The sequence below is a fragment of the Barbus barbus genome, assembly GCF_936440315.1.
Source record: "Barbus barbus genome assembly, chromosome: 13".
Taxonomy (NCBI): domain Eukaryota; kingdom Metazoa; phylum Chordata; class Actinopteri; order Cypriniformes; family Cyprinidae; genus Barbus; species Barbus barbus.
The window spans coordinates 21393916-21416596 of record NC_136741.1 but is presented as its reverse complement, the minus strand read 5'-3'; the positions used below and the strand labels follow the sequence as shown (position 1 = coordinate 21416596).

The 22681-nt window shown below is 36.0% G+C and overlaps 4 protein-coding genes and 1 pseudogene across 5 annotated transcripts; 3 read left to right on the top strand and 2 right to left on the bottom strand.

Moving 5' to 3' along the window:
- The first annotated feature begins 3920 nt into the window (after window positions 1-3920).
- Window positions 3921-8951, top strand: LOC306879091 (PI-PLC X domain-containing protein 1-like). Its single transcript, XM_079431797.1, has 7 exons — window positions 3921-4424; window positions 4964-5084; window positions 5428-5570; window positions 6282-6410; window positions 6584-6739; window positions 6883-7063; window positions 7259-8951. Exons 2-7 carry the CDS (start codon window positions 4973-4975, stop codon window positions 7513-7515), a joined length of 978 nt encoding a protein of 325 aa, XP_079287923.1. The 5' UTR covers window positions 3921-4424; window positions 4964-4972; the 3' UTR covers window positions 7516-8951.
- Window positions 7518-14065, top strand: LOC306879092 (PI-PLC X domain-containing protein 1-like). The gene is made up of 8 exons (XM_079431798.1): window positions 7518-7814; window positions 7906-8110; window positions 9532-9682; window positions 10874-11010; window positions 11185-11313; window positions 11420-11575; window positions 13173-13356; window positions 13453-14065. Exons 3-8 carry the CDS (start codon window positions 9583-9585, stop codon window positions 13683-13685), a joined length of 939 nt encoding a protein of 312 aa, XP_079287924.1. The 5' UTR covers window positions 7518-7814; window positions 7906-8110; window positions 9532-9582; the 3' UTR covers window positions 13686-14065.
- Window positions 14066-14080: 15 nt separating this feature from the next.
- LOC306879674 (putative GTP-binding protein 6) lies at window positions 14081-15688 on the bottom strand (annotated as a pseudogene). Its single transcript has 6 exons — window positions 15640-15688; window positions 15074-15232; window positions 14797-14998; window positions 14564-14712; window positions 14292-14438; window positions 14081-14207 (listed from the first exon to the last, which is right to left on the bottom strand). The product of its transcript is annotated as a putative GTP-binding protein 6 (transcript).
- A 918-nt stretch (window positions 15689-16606) lies between these two features.
- Window positions 16607-18852, top strand: LOC306879673 (omega-amidase NIT2-like; the record flags this gene model as incomplete). Its single annotated transcript, XM_079432822.1, has 6 exons — window positions 16607-16613; window positions 18121-18195; window positions 18274-18356; window positions 18440-18531; window positions 18612-18667; window positions 18758-18852. 6 exons carry the CDS (start codon window positions 16607-16609, stop codon window positions 18850-18852), a joined length of 408 nt encoding a protein of 135 aa, XP_079288948.1.
- A 557-nt stretch (window positions 18853-19409) lies between these two features.
- On the bottom strand, window positions 19410-21398 carry LOC306879042 (uncharacterized protein). Its single transcript, XM_079431727.1, has 4 exons — window positions 21150-21398; window positions 20496-20780; window positions 20143-20301; window positions 19410-20072 (listed from the first exon to the last, which is right to left on the bottom strand). The coding sequence occupies exons 1-4, from the start codon at window positions 21211-21213 to the stop codon at window positions 19993-19995; spliced, it is 588 nt and encodes a 195-aa protein (XP_079287853.1). The 5' UTR covers window positions 21214-21398; the 3' UTR covers window positions 19410-19992.
- Window positions 21399-22681: the final 1283 nt, after the last annotated feature.

The following is a 22681-nucleotide window of genomic DNA, read 5'->3' as shown; positions in this document are numbered from 1 at the left end:
ACCAGGTAATCATATGATCATGTGACCTTGAAGATGGAGTAATAGGTGTGTTCGACTTGAAGCGGCGCTGCGCAGAATGACATCAAAATACCGTGAGTAATAAGAGAGCAGATGGATCCTTGTGCTTTCGAATCGCTCTTGTCATTCTGCGCAGCGCCGCTTCAAGTCGAACACACCTAATGGCTGCTAAAAATTCAGCTTTGCATCACATGACTAAATTACATTTTAAAATCAAAAGGTAAATCAATTATAAGTAATAAATTTCACAATATTTCTGTTTTTACTGTTATTTTTGATCAAATCAATTCAGCCCTGGAGACTTTTTGACCCCAAACTTTCGAACAGTAGTAAATCATGTTCATGTAAAGCTCTAGAGCAGTATTTAGTGTTCTGTCATTTTCCTTCAATCTCATTCTTCTCCCAGAGCCCTCTGGCTAGTCCAAATGGAAGTGTTCTCCACAGTTTTATTAATCTTCTCTGCTCCAGAAACGACCATTTCTGCACTCTGTGGTGTTTCCTCAGGCTGTACCTTCCTCCTGCTGTCAACACAATAAGAGAACTCGAATATCTGAAGAGGTTTATTCAGAGAAGTTGTACTTACTGGTTATTTTATGTTTGTGGAACAATTCAAGAGCTTGATTCTTAGTGTGGGTGGGTTTAAAGCCACACTGCCCTCTATTTGTCCTCTAACAGTCTAACTTGCTTCAGTATTAAATATTAAACTATCATGAGTAGTGTATCATTCGATATTGCTGCCCATCATTTCACTTCATCTGTCATCCTATGTTCTTTTCAAGTTTATCTTTGGACTCAACATTTTCTTTTGGTTGAGCGGCTGCTGTATTAGCTGCTACAGCAGGACTTCAGTGCTGCCTAAGGCTTATTGATCATTTGAGGAAAAAGCTGAGTTTGACACTTGTGTTAAACCAGCGCAGCAATCGGTCTGTTAAAAGAGAAATATAAATTACAGAAAGTAAGAGATACATCCACATCTGCAGCTTTAGGTAAGTAAGGGATAACATACAGTCAGTTAGCCATTATTGCAAAATAAACCCCCACAAGACCTTGGTGCTAAGTGGATGTTCTCTTTGATCAAATTCAAGTATTCCAGAAAGCTGTGATGTGAAATAATGTTTAATATAGTTCTGATCATTATTATGTTGCTTATTTATTAGTTCTATTTGCAAATGTATTATGTCCATGATTGGTGTTAATGTAAATTACAGTATAGTACGGTGGCCGAGAGAGCTCAACGCGCTGCAACTTCAGAAAACACATGCAAATAGAAAAAGCACCAGCAAATCAAGGAAACATCTTCAATTTGACTGCAGGTGCTGCGAATGCTCACAACAGAAACAAATAAAGAAACGCACTGCAAATGCTCACAACACAACCAAATAAAGAAATGCACTGCAAATGCTCACAACACAACCAAATAAAGAATTTTATCTGCAGAGTGTTTCTTTTTTTTTTGGTTGTGTTGTGAGTATTTGCAGCGTATGTGTTGTAAAATTAATGACGTTGTTTTCTTAATTTGCAGGTGTTTTTTCTATTTGCAGAGTGTTTCTTTATTTGGTTGTGTTGTGAGTATTTGCAGCGTATGTGTTGTAAACTTAATGAAGTTGTTTTCTTAATTTGCTGGCGGTTTTTTCTATTTGCAGAGTGTTTCTTTATTTGGTTGTGTTGTGAGTATTTGCAGCGTATGTGTTGTAAAATTAATGAAGTTGTTTTCTTAATTTGCTGGCGGTTTTTTCTATTTGCAGAGTGTTTCTTTATTTGGTTGTGTTGTGAGCATTTGCAGCGTGTGTGTTGTAAAATTGACAAAGTTGTTTTCTTAATTTGCAGGTGTTTTTTCTATTTGCAGCATGTTGAGCTCTCGGCCACCGTAGTATGATGTTAATTGTCAGTGCAATTACGTACTACAGGAAGTACTGTGAGTAAAATTGTGTATTACCTTATTGTAGATAACATGTTTAATTTATTTAACAGCACTATTGTTACTGTTGAGTGCTCTTTTTATAAAGCACCATGTAACCTTTCTAGTCTTGGTTTAACAGTAGTAAAGAACTACATTAGATTACATTACAATTTTCAACTGCGGCAATGACCAACCTCTTGAAGACCTGCGTGTAATTTGAGAGATCTCTGACTTTCGTTGGCTGGTTCAAGCAGGTGTGCTTGAATAGAGCAGGATCTAAACTGGTAATAACAATATCAAGATCGCTAATAACAAGATTGGACACTCCTTGACTAGATGAACTTGTCCACATGAGAATTGAAAAAGTGACAATAGGCTAATTAAGATACCTTTCAATGAGGTCATAAGAAGTATTAAACATTGTTGAACACATGAATGACTAACCAGCTCTAAAAATTAATAATGAATGAAGCCTCATACAACAAATTTTTACAATGCACAGTGCCTTGAATTTAAATGTACACGACCATTACCATTATTTTTTTCTGGAAATATATTAATACCCTATTTTTAATCAGCAAGGATGCATTAAATTGATCATATTTAACTTTTCATAAATGTATCATATTTTCAATACTTTTTTTTTTTTTTTACTGAATTTCAAATAAATGCAGCTTTGGTGATCAAAAGAAGACTTCTTTCAAAAACATTTAAAACCTTTAGCTAAAACCCTTAACTTTTGACCCCTTCAGTGTATATATATATATATATATATATAGAGAGAGAGAGACTTTTGTAAGCACATTATCCAGTCCTAAAACTTATATTATTACAAAGGAGAGATATGTAGAGCAGCAAGGCTCTAGGATGGGATGTTTATTTTTCAAAGCAGCTTGATACTAAAAAATTAACAGATTTAGTATTGATAACTGAAAATATGTTTTATCTATTCCTAAAGAATGAGTTTTGCCTGATTAGACTCATGTGACGGAAATATGCATCCATTAGGATCTTTGTATCCCCATGTGAACAATCTAACTAGAGCCACTGAAGGATTGCAGCTTGGAGCATAAAGACTGATCTACTTGGGTTCTGTATTAATGTAAGGCACATTAGACTATTCTTAACAATTTGCATAATGTGCAAAAGCACTATTGTGCTATGGCTGAAGTACTGTATTGTCTTGTTTTTCAAACTTTGTCTTTAAAAAGGGCTTTGTGACATAATACATGACAAAGAAGCCCTTGAAGCCACTCCATGCTGGTCTTAAAGAATTCCAGTGAAGTAAAAGGACGGTCAGCTGGAGTCACTGAACCATAGTGAACTAGATTAAGTTGGCTTTGTCAAACTGAAAACAATAGCACTGCACAGCTGGAATGAATAGGTTCCGTTACTTCTATATTTTGTTTGATTGATTTATTTTTCTTGATTTATTAATTATTATTTTGAAGATCATGGGTCTGTAACTGATCAAATTAATCGGCAATAACGTGTTAAAGAGATGTCTCTTCTGTGTACTGTAGTGATGCTGTGAGGTATTAGAGAAAAGTCCCGTGTCATCGCGAAAACTGTTTCTCTTACAATACTGAGGTCAGCAGTTTAGCATTCTGCCTCCCTCACAGCAGCAGAGAGGAGCTGCATCACTAGAGGAAACAATAGAGGCAAGTAACTTGCCCAACCAGATGTATTCTGTATTAACGAAAAGCGAAAAAGAATGTGTTGACAGTAATTGTCTCGTCATAAAGTATACTAGCATCTACCTAAAAATTAAACCCCTCCTTCGTTCACCCGCACGACAAAATACGAATCATACTAGGGGGAAGGTTTATGAATATTAATTAGGCAAGGCTGACGACGCTTCCATACGACCAGCCGATTCTCCTAATTAATATTAATGAGCCAAGCTGTCGCACCGTTGCCTTTCAGCCAATCATTTCGCCCGACGGGGAGAGCGTCTCTTTACGTCATTAATATTTATGACTCTAGCCTTCACCGTAGTACGTTTCTAAAACTGTCAGACTGACCGGGTGGAGGATGCAGCGGACAAGTGCACGGTTTCTATCACCATTTCTTTTCTCTAATATCGCTCCAAAAGACGTTTTTGTTTTTAAAACGTCCAGCAATACGTTGATTCGTTTGATGATGGAAATGAAAGGGAAACTCTGAAACTAGTTTAACCTCATCATTACACGGAGAAGAGAGAGTTTCTTCCGGACTATTTCGGTTATCAACGCTGGATTTTGTTGTGGATACCCAGCCCGGTTCAACCTTGTGCCGCCAATGACAAGTTCAGCACCGCGTAACATCCATCTCACTTTAACACGACCACCATCATGGTGCTGTGGGAATCAATGAATGGGGACGAATATTTCGTTTCTTTTCAGCATCCGAGTCTGTTGAAGCCGGTTTAACCTGTGCTCACGTGTCAAGTGTACCGAATTAAAATAGTTTAAAACATCTTTGCTGAAATATTCCTCCTGGATTAAGAAACTACATTTAAAGCCTGGTAAATCCTGATATTTTATAACTCATGGCAGCGTACATTTCAAGTCATTCCATATTAATGAAATCCTATATTTGCATAGACACTAGTCTTTTCCCTGTTAAATAAACCACGATGAATTTCCATGCTGGTTTCGTGTTGGTCTAGACCAGTGATACTCAAATCTGGCTCGCGAGATCCACCTTCCTGCAGAGTTTAGCTCTAACCCTAATCAAACATACCTGAGCATGCTAATCAGAGTCTTCAAGATCATTAGAAAATCACAGGTAGGTGAGTTGATCAGGGTTGGAGCTAAACTCTGCAGGAAAGTGGATCTCGCGAGCCAGATTTGAGGATCACTGGTCTAGATGATGGACCAGCATAGCCAGGTTGTTGACCAGCAACATGGTTTTTGATGAAGTTGCTTGACCCAAGAAGGCTTTCTGGTTAAGCCTTATCCAAATGCTGATGTCTTTTCTGTTTATTTTGGATCTTTATCAAAGTATCAAGTTGAACTTGAATGACATACATAATGCATTCACTCACCTTTTAAATTTTGACAGAAATCCAAGATGACATCAGAGGTCAGCCAACTGCCATTAAGTGAGCTTCCTATGGACAACTGGATGGCCCATCTGCCCAGTGCACTGTGGGATACCCCTCTCTGTTATATGGCCATTCCAGGTATTTAACCTCACGTTTTCATTTATACATTCACTAATTGCATGCAAACTGCTTTTTCTTGTTTGGCATGTTTGAGTACTGGAAATTCAAATTTTAGTGGGACTTTTTTGTGTGTTTTCAACGAGTACCCACAATTCTTTTTATGCCTTAAATTTAATATTAATCCACAGTTTTTAATTGGAAGTGTGAATATAGTTAGAATAGGCGGGTGTGATTATTAACTGCTTAAAATTAATACAGTTTCTTCCTTTTTTTTCACAGTCTGCCCATATTTCCATACACATTTGAGTTCAGTGCCAATAGTGCTCACAGTCATTGTGTCATTGTCTTAATGGGTTTCTAGGGAGCCATAATGCCATAACCTACTGTCTGGATAAGAATGACCGCTCTCCAGTGGACCTCACGCAACCGGATATGTTGCAAAAGCTGGACAAATACATGAAGCCCATCATAAGGCCATTTGTATACAAGTGGGCAATAGCACAGGTACAGGTTTTCAGAAAGGGCTTTTTATTTCAGTAAAATTGAAATAATAATCACAATTACATGTTTTTTTTCATATATGTTCTTGCATTTTCAATTGTATTACTTGGAATCATTTTGGACAATGGTTGCACAATTCACATTTTCAGTTACAGTTATAGTAAATCATCTAAATTAATTTAAAGCCTTGCTGTCCTTCATATAGTGAAACACAAAATCACTAATGCTATATTAGAAAATGCATGATTTAATTCTTTATATCCAGAAGTGTTGACTTTTTCATATTTGAATGGCTAAATGTACATAAAAGCTGAAATAACTGCAATTATGCTGGTTATGGTATCACATACCTCATGAGGTTATAAACCATTTTATGTCAGCATGCATCAGCAGATTCCCTTAGGGCACGAGTCTCTGAAATCTATCAGTATGAGGGGGAATAAATTGCCGTCTGCTGTCCTGAGGAAATCAATCAAACACTCAGTGGCTTTGATACAGTGAAAGCACAATTAGATGGGATAGTTATGACAAAAGTAACACTGATGGATGAGCACATTGTCCCAAATCTGTAGTTGGGATAGAGCATTGTGTTTTTACAGAAATGGTTATTTCTCTTTCAGTGGTTTCACTGACGCTGTTTGAGTCCAGCTAGCTGTTCAGCATCTTTACTGCACCTGCATTGTTAATGATTGTGCTTTACATTATTTACCATAGGAGTCTAGCATTAGGGAGCAGTTGGATTGTGGAGTGCGATACTGTGACCTGAGGATAGCACATCGGCCTAATGACAGCTCAAACGATCTCTACTTCTACCATGGTGTTTATACCACTATAACTGTGGAGGTAAGAGAACTGACTACACAAAACTATGAAAACAATTAATGAAATATTTAAAAGTCTTAGCACAGAATTTCCCATCTTGTCTATTTGTTGTGTAATTTGATAAGTGCAGTGGTTTTAATCTGTTGAGTTTGATGTTTTTAATTGAATCAAACCAATTTCTTGTGTTATTTCAGATGGTATTAAAAGAGATCAGAGAGTGGTTGGATGTTCATCCAAAGGAAGTAGTGATCCTCTCATTTAGCCACTTCCTGGGCCTTAGTCAAGAGCTTCACACACTGCTTGTCTCAACTATAAAGAGTGTTTTTGATTCCAAACTGTGCCCCAAAATGGTACGCATCAGTTTTTATTGTTTAATTTTAGAAATAGATGATGGGAAGTGGCATCGGTAACAATATATTTCCAATATATTACTATGTTGATTCAAATAAATTATGAAAAAATCATAAAAACATACTTCTGATTTTTCTGTCAGGAGTGTGTGACACTAAGGAAATTATGGAGCCAGGGTCATCAAGTTATCGTTTCATACGAGCACAATATTGCCAACTACCACAGAGAATTGTGGTCCCATATACCTTATTGGTGGGCAAACAAGTGCAAGGCTGAAGCGCTGATCGAGGAATTTGAACGTAGGAAACAATATGGCCGACCAGGTAATTATTAATGTCATTCATTTGTCAAATATTTTATTCATTTTTTTATATTTAATTTTATTATTTATTCTCTTGATAAAACTATCATCTTTGGACAAGTGAAAATGCTTCCTGTAACATTAAGCTTTTATTTTTCAATTTCTTCTTGGAAAAGTGAAATTAAACATCAGTTCTCATGTGCATCATTTTTCACAGGTGGTTTCTTTGTGACTGGAATCAATCTTACTGAAGATCTGAAGTACATATGCTCCCATCCCACAGAATCACTGAAGGATATGGTGATGTCTACATATCCTACGTTACTTAGCTGGGTCAAGCAGCAGAAGCCTGGCTCTAACACCGGCTCCCTCAACATCATAGCCGGAGACTTTGTGACAGAGAGCTGTTTCATACCAACCGTCATTGCACTGAATGAAAATCTTCTCAAGAAGACCATAATAACAGAGCCTTGAGCCTCTTTTAGCTGCATAATGTATTGAACATTTGAAGAAAGAAGTATTTCTTGTTCTTGTGATGGTTTTTTATACTAGTCAACTTTGCACTTTTTGTAAGGGTGCTTACACACTAGACCAGACCAGTGTAGTGCTCTTATATTTTACAGATGAGGGACAAGTTGGAGAACTTTAGGACTCTGGCCAAAGAAAATCTACTTGCAGATACTTGCAGCAAAGACAAAAAGTATGGTACGACACACATGCTCGGGAACGGGACTTGAAACCTGGACAGAAAGTTCTGGTACTGTTACCATCAGGTACAAGTAAATTGTTGGCCAAGTGGCAGGGTCCGTATGTTGTTACCCGAAAACTGGGCTCAGTAACCTATGAAATTTTATGTCCTGAAAGAAAGCAGCCTAAACAGGCCCTACATGTGAATCTCTTGAGGGTGTCCAATCTCGAAGGCCCTCAAGATCTTAAAGACCAAGTGATGATGGTGAGAGCAGTAGTGGAGGAAGAGGATGAAACTGATATGGAGCCAGTGCAATCACCTTAGGAGGTTCCAGGAGGTCTCTCACATTTGGAAAACCACCAACAAAAGCAACTAATCGAGGTAGTCCAATCTTTTCCCTCTCTTTTCCATGAAAGACCTGGCCATCTGCTCCATTCATTTCAGTAGGAATGATGGTTTATTGCAAGGACGTAGAGGAAAAACAAGGGTTTGTGAAACCAATGCTCCATCATGCAACCAAAAGCACTTACCATACCCTCAAAATGGATCACTTGCACTTTCTTATCCGCCAAATGCTCCGACAGAGCAGTTTCTAGTGTGTAAGCACCCTGAGGATGATAGATCATTTTGAGTTACTGGTAGAATATTGTAATGCACTGACTTTTATGACTTGAACTCATTGTCTTAAACTTATTTATGCAGTCTCCGATATATACCTCTGATTTTGCAAAAATGTTGATCATTTTTAAGAACCTGGTTCCAAATGGATGTCATTATCAAGGTCCAGGTTACAACAACTTTATCTACAGTACAACTCCAGACATAAGCACATTACAGGATACACAATAAGTTACCTGTGAGCATCAGAGTTTGCTGAAGTCTACTCAACGCAAGCCTGCATAAACATAAGATTATCAAACACTCAGGATTGTTCATTCTCGATGATAGACTCCTTTCAACTTTCTACTGTGTGGAATGGCTATGGAAATATGATTCCAATAAATACATGTCTGCATGGTGCACAATCAAAAGCATGAAAAGACACTGGAATATTTCTGTGGTTGTACATGTTCTCTACCATAGTAGCATGCAATTTAAGCCAGATAAATCAAGATATCAGTTTGCATCACAAATATGCTTATTCTAACACAAATATCAACAGTTGAACTGCATATCAAATAATCATATTTAATATCTGAGGATTTCCAATAAAAAAAGCTTCAAACAATATTTAAAGAATTGTGTTTTGAGTTATCAAAAATTTATTTTAAAGTCTTTTCTGGCACACAAACAAAAGCAAGAATTAGCTAACATGGAAAGCAGCATTTCACTGCGTTTGTTTCATTGATTATGGAGCGTGCTAAAAGACTTTAGTCAAAGTTAACCTTTGATAATGGAGTTTTGTGTCTTTTCTACCTCAAAGATGATAAAATGATGAAAGGTCACCAGATTACTAAACCATGAAATTTGATTAGAGAAAGGAAAATTAATGAAGACTTACTGCATAACAGGAATGACCTGTGATCAATTAGATCTGTTTTGGGGGGGTGTGACTTTGCTCTGCAATCAGCTGTAAAGCGTGACTGATTTAAGCAGCGGGGAACAAGGAAATGCCGAGAAATGCTGACACGTCAAAAGACATTCATCGTAACGCTTCTAAAACCCTTTTAATTTCGTTTTCAACATAGGTCACCTTTACAAAGAATTGGGCTTTGAGCCGTATTATCGATGATGTGTTATCTGTTGTTTCGCTTAAACGCGGACTGTTTCAGCTGATCAACTCGTTTTGTTTTCAAACGCAGCCATTTGGATTCATTTGTAGAGCTACTGCTTTTATATGATCCAGTGAACTGATGGATCACATTCTAAAGAATGGCATTAATCACGAGGACTGGATGTCATGTTTGCCAGAGAAACTGTGGGATGTCCCTTTAACACATCTCTCAATACCAGGTGAGCCCCTATGGAAGCTTTCCACCACAGAATAAAAGTAAAAGAAGAAAAATAATTTAGAATTATAAACTCGTTTTTGACTTTTGTACTCAGAATTCTAAATTGACATCTTTCAATTTTGAATTCTGAGTTTGCATCTCGCAATTCTGCACCCCCCCCCCCCCCCCCTTTTTGTGTTTACATCTAATCTCACTTTTTCCGCTCGAATTAATGTATTCGTGTATTTATTTAGTTAGTGGTGGAAATGAGCCTTCCCTGTGAAACACAAGCATGAAAAAATACTATAGTAATTTATAGTAAATACTATAGTGTTTTTGAACCATACTATAGTAAAGTACTTGTTAATTCTGTAGTTGCTGTGGTAATATAACAACTGTAGTAATATAAACTGTACTGTACTATGTTTTCTACAACTATAGGCCATATTATAGGCTACTACAATACACTAGTTTACTTTTGTAAAAAGCTAAAGTTTATCAGTTCGTTATAGTTAATACTACAGTGTGCATTCATTAACAAAGTGTTGTAAATACTATAATATATACAGTATAATACACTTTACTATAGTATGTGTTACTATTACTATAGTAGTATTTACTATAGTATTTTATTATGTGGGCATCAATTACATACTTTTTTTTTTTTTTTTTTTTTTTTTTAAATGTGACCCTGCACCACAAAACCAATCATAAGGGTACATTTTTGGAAATTATGATTTAAATAAGCTTTCAATTGATGTATGGTTTGTTAGAATAGGATAATATTTGGTTGAGATACAACTGTTTGAAAATCTGGAATCTGAGGGTGAAAAAGAAAATATTGAGAAAATCACCTCTAAAGTTTTTCAAGTAAAGTTCTTCGCAATGCATATTACTAATAAAAAATTAAGTTTTGATATATTTACCTTAGGAAATGTACAAAATACTTTAATGGAACATGATCTTTATGCTAATGATTTTTGGCACAACATACAATGTATTGTTGGCTATTGCTACAAATATACACGTGCTACTTATGACTGGTTTTGTGGTCCAGGGTCATAAATGATTTTGAAATGAAAACTAAAATGTATTTATTAAATGTTATGTAATTTTTATAATATTTTACGACTTAATATATTATTGCATAGAACATGTGTTTTGTATTTGAAACATCAATGCAGATAATTAATAAACCCTCATTTGTCTTCAGGTAGCCATGATGCAATGAGCTACTGTCTGGATATCACTTCTCCACTGCTCCGATCTGAGTCAGACACATTTAGGTTACTGGATGGAGTTTTCTGCTGTTTCACCCGGCCAGCTATTCACAGATGGGCAACTACTCAGGCAGGCATATATACTTCACTTAATGGTTATTTTGACCGCTTGCAATGCTTAATATTTCATAGCAGAGATCTCCCATAGTGCTCATAGAGTCAGCTTGTCTTGTACAAATTCATGCATTTTTACATGAGAAATGCATTTGTATCATATCAAAGCCCCTTACTGTGTTGCAAACAGGTGCAAAACATTGTGGAGCAATTAACAGCAGGCATTCGATACTTTGATCTTCGAATTGCCCACAAACAGCATGATTCTTCCAATGAGCTTTACTTCACTCATGTCATTTACACACATGCAATGGTCATTGTAAGTATATAGATGAGTGTTGAGATGGATTTGCTATTAAAGTTTGTCATTTGTCATATTCTTTATTTGTGCATTTTCTGCGTTCTAAACATGTTTTATTTTGTAGGAAACTCTACAGACTGTTGCTTCATGGCTTGAATCTCATCCCAAAGAAATCATCATCCTAGCTTGTAGTCATTTTGAAGGGCTGGATTATAAAATGCATGAGGAATTCATCTATTCTCTGAAGAAAATCTTTGGCTCTAAACTGTGCCCTCGCAACGTAAGAAACCATATGGAATTTTTAAACATAAATGTATTTATTTTTTTCCTTAATAGCCTTATGATAGCAAGTTAATACACCACCGGTCAAAAGTTACCCATTTATGCTTTTGAAAGTCACCAAGGCAAGGCTGCATTTATTTGATAAAAAATACAACAATTGCAAAACAAAGAACCGTTTTCTACTTTAATCTATTTTCAAATATAATTTATTCCTGTATTGGTAAAGCTGAATTTTCAGCAGCCATTTCTCCAGTCTTCAGTGTCACATGATCCTTCAGAAATCATTCTAATATAATAACAATTGAAAACAATTGTGCTGCTTTATATTCCTGTGAAAACCATGATACAAGGTTAAAAAAGAGAACTTTTATGTAGCAAGGACACATTAAATTGGTCAAAAGCTACAGTAAAGACATTTGCTACAAAAAATTTCTATTTCAAATAAATGTGGAATCTTGGGAGAAAAAAAAGGTATCACATTTTCTACAAAAATATTAAGAAGCAAAAATTGTTTTCAGCACTAATACAGGTACATCTAAAAAAAATTAGAATATTGTGAAAGGTCAATATTTTTTGTCACTCATTTCAGAAAGTGAAACCCGTATATTATATAGATTCAATATTTCAAGCCTTTATTTCTTGAAATTGATTATGGCTTACAGATAATGAAAACCCAAAATTCAGTGTCTCAGAAAATTAGAATATTACATAAGATCAATAAAAAAAGGATATTTTAAACAAATGTCAGGCTTCTGAAAAGTATGTTCATTTCTATGCACTCAATACTTGGTTGGGCCTCCTTTTTTCATGAATTACTGCATCAATGCGGCGTGGCATGGAGGCAATCAGCCTGTGGCTCTGCTCAGGTGTAACGGAAGCCCAGATTTATTTGATGGCTTGCGGTCATCCCTGTTGCTTGTGCACCTTTTCCTACCCAAATTCTTCCTTCTAGTTAACTTTGCATTTAATATACTTTGATACAGCACTCTGTGAACAGCCACTCCTTTCAGTAATGACCCTCTGTGACTTACCCTCTTTGTGGAGGGTGTCAGTGTTCGTCTTCTGGATCATTGCCAAGTCAGCAGTCTTCTCCATTATTGTGGTTTCAAAGAACAAGAGATATCCAGAATTTATACTGTAGGGATGGTCATTAATTGAAACTCAAATGTAAATATTCTAATATTTTGATACTGATTTTTGACTTTGAGCTGTAAGCTCTAATCATCAAAATTAAAACAACAACTTTTGAAATGTTTCACTTTTTGAAATAAGTTTTTCACAATATTCCCTTTTCTTTTTTTTTTTTTTTTTAGATGTACCTGTAAGAATGACTTAATAACTGAGAACCAAATCGGCATATTAGAAGGATCGTGTGACACTGGAGTAATGGCTACTGAAAATTCAGCTTTACCTTTAAAATATTTTAAAATTGATATTTTAAATTGTAATAATATTTCACAATATTACTGTTTTTGGTGAGAATAAGAAACATGTTTTATTCCAGTCTCTTGACTGGCAGTATAAATGAAGATATTATGAAGTTAAAACTAACATTTTAAATTGCAACGGGCTTTAAATTTGTTACCGTTTTAAAGGAGGCCCTATTGACCTTGCGGAGTCTTTGGACATCAGGCTATCAAGTTGTGCTGTCATATGACGACCAGTCAGCATCACGCCATAAGGAGTTGTGGCCTGCTATCCCATACCTTTGGGCCAATAAGCCTAATGCAGAAGAGCTGATCTACTATCTTGAATGCCAGAAACGACTTGGTCGACCTGGTGAGAAAAGCTTTTGTTTGGTTATACTTGAAAAGGAAAAAAAAAAGATGGTTGCTCATTCCTCTGGTTTCTAATCAGCATATTTCTGTTTCACAGAGGGTTTTTTTGTAGCAGGCCTGAATTTAACGACAGATCGATGCTTCGTCGCCTCACATCCTCGGGTGTCTCTCCGAATTCTGACCATGGAGAACTGGAACGATGTGAAGAAATGGCTAGAAGATCAGAAACCAGGAGCTGAACCTACATGTCTAAACATAATAGCAGGCGACTTCATTGGTCCTCTACCATTTTGTTCGCTTGTTATTGCTCTGAACAGAAAACTGCTGTAAGGAGCTGTTGAAGTAAAATGGGTTTATATGTGAAGCCTTTGTTACATGTGAAGGCATTGTTTAAGGAATCATTTGGGTCACGAACCCAAGGTTTACAAACTTAGCATGTTTTCTAGTGCAATATCCGCTCAGTTTGTTTACATGTGCCTTTTACGGTATAATTCTGCTTGATGAATTAAGCAGCCTTTTAAAAATTCAGATCAAGCTTTGAGAATCAAAACGTATTTTTTTTTTTTTGACCGACGTATTTTCTACAATATTGTTTATATTAACACAAATCAACTTCGTTTTTCATTGTCTGACTTTATTGTATTAAAATATTGGTTTTGAGATATTTGAAATGCACTGTTTATAAAGCAAATAAATATTTAAACATCATTATTGCACTGAGTCTGTTAGGTGACCTGAAACAGTTTCCTGTAGCGGCCATATGCAGCTTGGCTAATGATGACCTTGACATTGGCGGTGCATTCGTCTCCCACATCATCTGCTGCCTGAACCACCGCCTCCTTATACAGCCAACTGTGAAGGGAAAAGGGCACCAAATTAAAAAGTCTGGATAAGATAATATTCCCTTGTTAATTTTTACATGAAACTTGCGCTAACTGAGGGCTGTTGAGCTGCACTTTAAGGGTCATTATTTGTTTGCCAGTATACTTAACAACAGCTTCTTCAATCTTTTCTTTTAATACCTCCAGTCCATGCGGTTTCAGAGCTGATATGGGACTAACCTCAGGATCACTGACCTCATATCTATGCAACATATATAAAACATTTAGTTTCTAAAATAAAAATGTGATCGGTGTTTGGCATGTTATGTTTGAAAGTATTATTTTCTAAATTAAATTGATGCACAAATCAGGAAAAATATGTCTCACCCTTTAATGAGGTCAAACTTATTGTGCACCTCTATTATGGAGTTCAATAGTTTTTCTGGAATCTGTATATTCTTTAGTACATCCAGTACATTGACCTTTTGATTCACTGTTTCTGGATGACTGATGTCTCTCACATGAATTATGAGGTCCTGCAAAAGGAGATGGTGTTAAAACATTTCTATAAGTACGGTACTAAAAATGAAAAGCTTTTTAGTGTTGTATCTTGGGTACACACAGAATGTTACATCCTCCAGCGTGGCAGAGAAAGAGTCAATAAGCTGGTGAGGGAGCTGGGACAAGAAGCCAATGGTGTCAACATAAAGTACAGACTTGGCAGCTGTCCTGCCTGTACTGTAACATCCAGGGTGGCAAAGAGCTGATCTTTAGGCTGGAGACCAGCATCTCCAGTCAGTGCTTTAATCAGGGTTGTTTTACCTTTAGAAACAAAGACTGTTAAAGTGTTTCTTACAATCTCATAATTTAAAAGGTTAATATTTATCCAAACCTCACCACAGTTAGTGTAGCCCATGACAGAGACGATGGGAAAGTCTCTGTGTTTGCGTTGGGAGCGCAGCAGGTGCCTCTTCCTCCTAAGTCGCTCCAGGGCTGATCGGATCTTTAGCTCTCGCTCCTTCAACAATTGCTGCTGCATTTCAAACAGGGTTTCACCTGTAAATATATTTTAGCTCCAGTTAAACATAATAAACCTTGGGCTTAAAAATGATCCTGAGTTAAATGTTTCAAGTGTGACATTATTTGATTTTTTAAGAAGTTAAAACCTTCATTCTGTTGGATGAAAGGATGAAATGCGCCACCGGTAGGATTGGTGTGGTATTACTTTTTGTTTTTGTATTTTTGTAAATACAAGTATTTTATTATATTAGAAGCAAACTGAAAAGAAATTTTAGTATGCATGCCTTGTAAAATTGTTAAACATAATCTCTCCCACAGAGAGAGACAGAAAAAAGACCTCCAACTGGGGACTTTTATTTTGAATGTATTTTAGTGGGCGGAAATCGGAAACGTCATTCCTTTACATATCAGTATGCCCTTTTCTTAAATAGAGTGCTTCTTACCTTCTCTGTTTTCCAAGTTGTTGGTATATAATCTATGAAGAAATAACATTTTGCTTGTTTGTAACGTATATAGCCACTCAAACTGCTGACTCGTGAGATAATGCGCTTAACAGCGCCAGATGATTTCTATTCTCCTAGTTTTTTTTTTTTTACTTTAACGTTACTTAACGTAACTTACTTTACTTTTAGTCATTTAGCAGACGCTTTTATCCAAAGCGACTTACAAATAAGAAAAAGTAACTAAAACTAAAAGTTAAAACTCTGTAAATACTCTATACACACCCATTTAAGAAAATACAGAAATTAAATAAAATTGACAAATGCATACAACAACATTTCAATAGTAAACATATAAAGGAAATAAATAGTCTTTGATCTCCGGTACATTTGAACGTATTATCTCAATTTACTCAGTCATTTCCCTCGAATCACCACATCGGTATTATAAATTACTTAAACCTGACAACAAACTGACCAGATGCACATTTTTCCAAGAATACATGAACAATTCTCAGTCCGGCGGAAGCATATTGAACTCAACACAACAACCTCCCGATAGAATCGGAATAAAGTCATGAATCCGAGCTCTTGTTTTATATGTATTTCCCAGGGCATATTATACAGCGTACATTTACGCCATCATATTAATAATGCAAAGGAGAGCAAGTAGAATACAACTTAAATTACAAATAAATAAAACATTATAATACAACATAATAATAATAATAATAGCGAAAAAGAGTCATAATGCACAGCCAGCACCAAACGGACAGAATGGCAAAGCAAACTGAATTATAACTGCCACGATTTAGAATGAAACAAACTTGTATTTGTGATGACCCGAGCTGATCAAGCAGTTAATTGTGAAATATTTGCGCTTTGTAGAGTTACGGAAAAACTTATACCCTGCCAGAAACGCAGAAGTGTGAAATTAAATATTTACTGTACTGTGTGTATTCCAAGCAGTATGTCTGGTATCTTTAAGGCAATGTCGAGAGAGTATATTTTGTATATTCAGAGTGGTCCAATGTTCGGATCATGATTTTTGAAATAGTTTAGTTGGTGATTATTTAGATGGAGCATATTAACATGCTTGATTTCACTTTGCATTGAGCAGTTCACACTGTCAAGTTGTGGATTAATTAAATGTGAAATGTTTGAGCCTAAAAACAGATATCATTTTGTTAATATTTTGACTGCAGATGTGGTTCATACAGATCATGTTTTGACTGTACATTTAACTTAAATCACACAAAACTGCAATGGAACAAAAACATGTTTTTGTTTAGACTGCACTTCCTTTGACAAAAGAACAAAAGTGCAGAGAGTCCCAAAACAAAATCCAGTAAAGGAGGCTGCTGTTTAAAAGTTGAAAATGTTGTGAATCATTGATCCTGCATCAACTAATAAACAAACAATTGATCTTCTGTCCCCTAGAGTTTCGTCTGTTTCGTCAGAGTTTTGAACAGTTGTGACCCCACAGACCCCAACACTTTTGAACAGTTGTGTATATGGATATATTGTAGATATATAATATATTATACATTGTAGATATATATTTCATTCGTCTTGAATATATGACCCAAATAAGAATTTTCACCGTATATTGCCATCTGAACAAGTATAACAAGTCTGCCACGTTTGTTCTGACCAACTGAGGAAAAAAGCATTGCGCTACCAATTGGCGATTAAATCTAACGATCGGTTAGCTCACATCAAACTGTGCAAAGTATTAATATTGTTATACTTTATTCTCAAATTATTAATGTTAACAACATCAGCATTGCGTGACTATGAGTAGCTATAGTGTTTATTAACGTGTAGATTTAAATTTCTGTACAGTCTAATTTAGTTATCATGCCATTCAAATTTCATATTAAGACATTCTTTTAACCCAAAAAGCAAATTATGCTCCCTTTGAACTGGTTTTCTTTAGAATACAAATCTTGTGTAATCCCAGGCTATCTGTAATCAGAAGCATATTTAAAACTGAAATATAATTTAATTTAATTCACATTTGTTTCATAAACACATCATTCTTTCTGGATCACGCCATCAAAATGATACATTTAATTATTCTAGCTGCTGTGAGAAAAAGCGTCACCTGCAGGATCCTCACATGCGATAGCCTACTAGCCGGGACAACTTCTTCATGTTTACAGACATGACGTATTGACGCAGTGCCATGCTCGAATTTCCCACGAAAACCTACCCGTACCACTCAAATTAGAAAACATTATTATAAGCTTACCATTGTGAATCAGGCTAAAGTAAGGCGATAGTTTTGAACACTGGCTAGTTATGCACTGTATCATTTTTAACCCAAAAAAGTTACGGACTGCAGTTTTAATGTTTAAATAACAGGAGCTTAACGATTGCCTTGTCAGAATTGGCCAGAATATAAATATTGCATTACCAATGTTACCTTTATTTTTGCTCTCTCCATATGTGAAATCATACTGTTTATGTATGTCTTTGCAGCATTTTGTAAAGTAGGTGTGGGAATATGTTATGACATCAGGTTTGCAGAGCTTGCACAGATCTATGCCAAGAAAGGTAAGAATTACAATGTAAAATTTTGTAAATGTAATGATGTAGACATACTTGAAATGATTTCCTCATGTATATATGTAGGTTGCCAGCTTTTGGTATATCCTGGTGCCTTCAATATGACCACAGGTCCAGCTCACTGGGAGCTGCTGCAGAGGGGGAGGTCAGTATCTCAGACCACCTAGAGTCACTGAGCTATTCAGTTCCCCAGGCCTGCTGTAAGACAGTTTGTGTCCTTTTCACAGGGCAGTATAATCAGGTGTATGCGGCCACTGCTTCACCACCAAGAGATGAGAGCGCCAGCTATGTGGCCTGGGGTCACAGCTCTGTGGTTAAACCTTGGTCAGTGCTTTCTGTCTCGTTAATGACAGGTTATGCATACATTTGCATGAGTAACTAACTGTGCCCTCTTTTCATGCAAGGGGGGAGGTGATTGCCAAAGCTGGATCAGAGGAATCTGTTTTATATGCTGACATAGGTATATTTCAGTGTTTTCCATTTACTTAAATTGTGAGCTATAGAGCCAGTTGGGCATAACGCAAACATACTCTTCCTCTTCTGCTTGTAGACCTGCAGTATTTGGGTGATGTGCGCCAGCAGATCCCAATCACCACACAGCGACGGAATGATCTATATAGTGTTAACAGTGTTCAGGAGGGCTGAACTCTCATTCACACAAAGCACTGTAGTGGACATTAAGTCTTGATTTAAGACAGATTTAGTCAGCAGTTTGTGTTAGACACAGGTCTTTATCAATGTAATGTGGGTCATCGCACAACAAATAAGTTTTAATTATTGTGAACAACAAGTGCCTCACAATTTGCATTCTTTTGATGATTCTCTTACAATGGAAATTATATTTGGAATAGATAAAATAAGTGGTGAGAACAGTGGACAGTTATGCCTGGGCAGGTAAGGTGCTGCATCAGCGTGAGAAAAATATTAAGCAAGATATTAAGATGTTAATATTATCAAGTGATTTCCAAATCAAAATAATTGTATTTTCATTGCCACTGTATTAATTCCAAAAGAGATTAAAATATTATCTGAAAAATATTTACTTCATATTAAATTTCCTACCGATTATTCCAGAATACCAGATCTTATATATATATATTAATAATTATGAACTATTAGGAGTAATTAGGAAGTAATATAGGTTACCACAGAGCAAAGACATTTTAGTTATTGACAAACAAGTGCCTCACTGTGCCTACAATTGTATGTACAATACAGTTTTGAATTCTGTCTCCCTTAGGTCTTTATTTACAATGACTTTTACAATACAATAGATACAATAGTGAAACTATTACACAGCAATTAAAGGGAGAATAAAATGAGGTGTTAAAAATGTCTTTTTGCCACATTCAGCATGGCTTCATCTATTTTAATTTTATTTAGTCTCAACAGCACCCCTTAACACATAGCAGAGAGAATGACATGACAGTGTAGTATATGACTAATACAGTAACTCCTCTGCATTTGTGCTCCAGCCTGTCTAACTACTTCAGGTTAAACAGGTAAAGTTATGAAAGTTGTTTTGAGCTCTTTCTCAACAACATAGCATGTTGTGGAAATGTATCATGGTCTAAAATGTAGATGTTTAAAATGGTACAGCCGACTGTATGGAAAAAGGAGGATATTTAATGAAAGAAAAGCATAAACCAGTGGCCTCTAAATAAGTCTATAACATCTCAAGCTGATTCATCGTCTGAAATTAAACTGAATCACTTCCAGTCAATCACAATTAATAAGAATTACATAAGTTAGTCGTATCAACCCAGAATGCCTTTCCAAACCACGTTACACATCAGTCTCAGGAAGGGAAGCCCATTGCTCCAAATCAAACACGATCATGTCAGTGTCCTCGCAACATGAATCATCTGCAACACAAAGGAATGATTGTCGTATAACAAATTCACACAGATCAGTAAATAAACAGGACTTTGGTACCTCCACATCTGTGTCGCTTTCTTTTTTGATCTCGGTCCCACTTCTTCTGGAAACCCAGAGAGATAGCCACCAGCAAGAAAACAACCACACACAGAGCAGCGCTGAAGACCCACATGTACTCTGACAGCCGTCTCTCCGAAGTACTTGACAAAACACCAACTGACCACATGCAAAAATCACATAGTCTTCATATTTTTAATCATTGTATGGCTTTATTAGCTGTACATTTCCAGCTAAATCAAGTTTTGACTATCGTGTTCTTCATGTTACAGGACATCTACTTGTTCTACATTTTATCTGATGTATGCAAAAATAAAACCCACCAACATTGCTGCAACTGACGAGATACTTACAGTTTGTTACTGTTAAAATTTCATTCAGCAGCTTGTTTTCTATGACACAGGATACGGCAGTGTCTGCTGAGATGTTGATAGATAGGACACTTGTGATGTTGTAAAGTTCAGACTGAGGTAAAGTTTTCATATATGTTATGACTGATGTTTCTGGAGGACGCTGTGTGTGGCTGACAAGCCAGTAGATGGATGGAGCAGGAAATCCGCCTAGAGAGTTGCAAAATAATCTGGTTGCTTCACTATCCACTCCATTCACTCTCAATAGAGTAGGATGGCTGAAATGACCTGCAAATAAATCGAATGAATGCTTAAAACCAAAAGATGACACAGTAGTCCTGATACTTTGGGACACATTTTGCAGCTCTACTTGTCCCTCCATCCAGACTGCTGTGTGAATTATTTCCATTCCTCTTCTCCATTCAGATGAGAAGTGGAGGGAGGTCAGATTTTTCAAGCCATTATAAACACAAGGAAGAATGGCATGCTCCCCAATCACTCCTACTATGCATTCATCAGCTGAATTGTAAGAGATCAAATGTAATTCTTGAATTTAAAGTATAGCCTAGTGTATACAACATATCTAATCGTTCAAGGCAGAAGAATCAACTGAGCTGGAACTAATTCAACTAATTCAAACACACCCACAGGACTTACCTTGTACTGAGACGACACTTGAGACGACGCGAAGTAGCAAAACAATGAAACAAGTATCGTTCATCGCTTAAATATATTCATGTGATTGATTTGTGTCTATAAAGTGCGCCTCAGATAAGGAGACAGATACAGCGAACTGCTATTACAACTGCTATGAAACTGCAGTCATGTTAATTCATTGTTAGATAAAACGTTTGGGCTGTGCCCAAAACCAAAATGTCATGTCAAACTTCCTACATGCAAAGACCTGTCTAGTTACCGTTGGCTCTATAGTCAAATGAATTTCACTTCCTGGTGATGTTAAGAAAGTGTAAAGCACCTTTGCCAAACAAGAAAATAAATAATTATAATAAAAAAAATTCTCTCTCTCTCTCTCTCTAATGTATTACAAATGCCGTCAGAGGCTGTGCCACATAGAGCATGTACTTAATTTAAACGACACAAGTTTACAATTTTTTCAAAGTACATGTGAGTTATTTATAAGTGACATGCTTAAAATAATAATTCTTAAATATTTGATGAAAAAATGCCTGTAATTTAGGTTTCTGTGGATTGTTTTTATAGATAGGCTACTTGATGTTGCTTATATTATAGATTATGTATACAGGATGGCCGAAATATTAAAATGTTTAAAAAAGAAAATACCAATTTATGCAACACACAAACAGTTTTTTTGTTCTTTTTTAAAAATACTATCATCTAGTGGACTTTCCAGGAAAGTATATAATGTGATAAGGCAGAATTAAGTAGTGAAGACAGAGATAAGATATTATTGCAATCCAAATGAGATGATAAAAGACCCGAAGGTGCGTTTGTGAGATTGCAAGCAAAGGAAGGAGTAAAGAATAGGCTACTTCATATTTAATCAATTTAGAGAGGAGAAGACATAAGGCTGTCAAATTTATTGCTAAATGGAGTAGAGTGCAAGGATATTAGAACCACTGAAAAGGACGTTTTCACATTTTATAATAATCTCTACACATCTATGTATGCCCACTCTGATTCTTCCAACTTTTTGGATAGAATTAAGGACTTCATTAATTTATGATTCATTTACAGAGTTGTGCGAGTCCAATTTAAGGATAGAAGAATGGGATGATGTGAGCTTGAGACTCTCTTAATAAATTCCATGGTGATGGGCTCATTTTATAGATTGTTTGGAAAGATATTAGACATTTGTTCAAAGCAATTCAAGAATGCATAGAGAGGGAGGAGTTAATTACAAGCATAAAACAAGGCCTAATAATACTTATCCCCATGGCAAAGATTATTAGATCATTTAAGGCCCATTACACTTCTCAACACTGAAGATGACTGAAATTTAATTCAAGTCTGTTAAAAAATAAGAGTCACACTTTAGTTTGGGGACCAATTCTCATTATTAACTATTAACTACAATTTTTGCCTCAATAAACTTCTAATTCGCTGTTTATTAATAGTTAGTAAGGTAGTTGTTAAATTTAGGTATGGGTAGAATTAAGAGATCTAAAGCATGGTTATGCAGAATAAGGCATTAATATGTACTTTAGAAG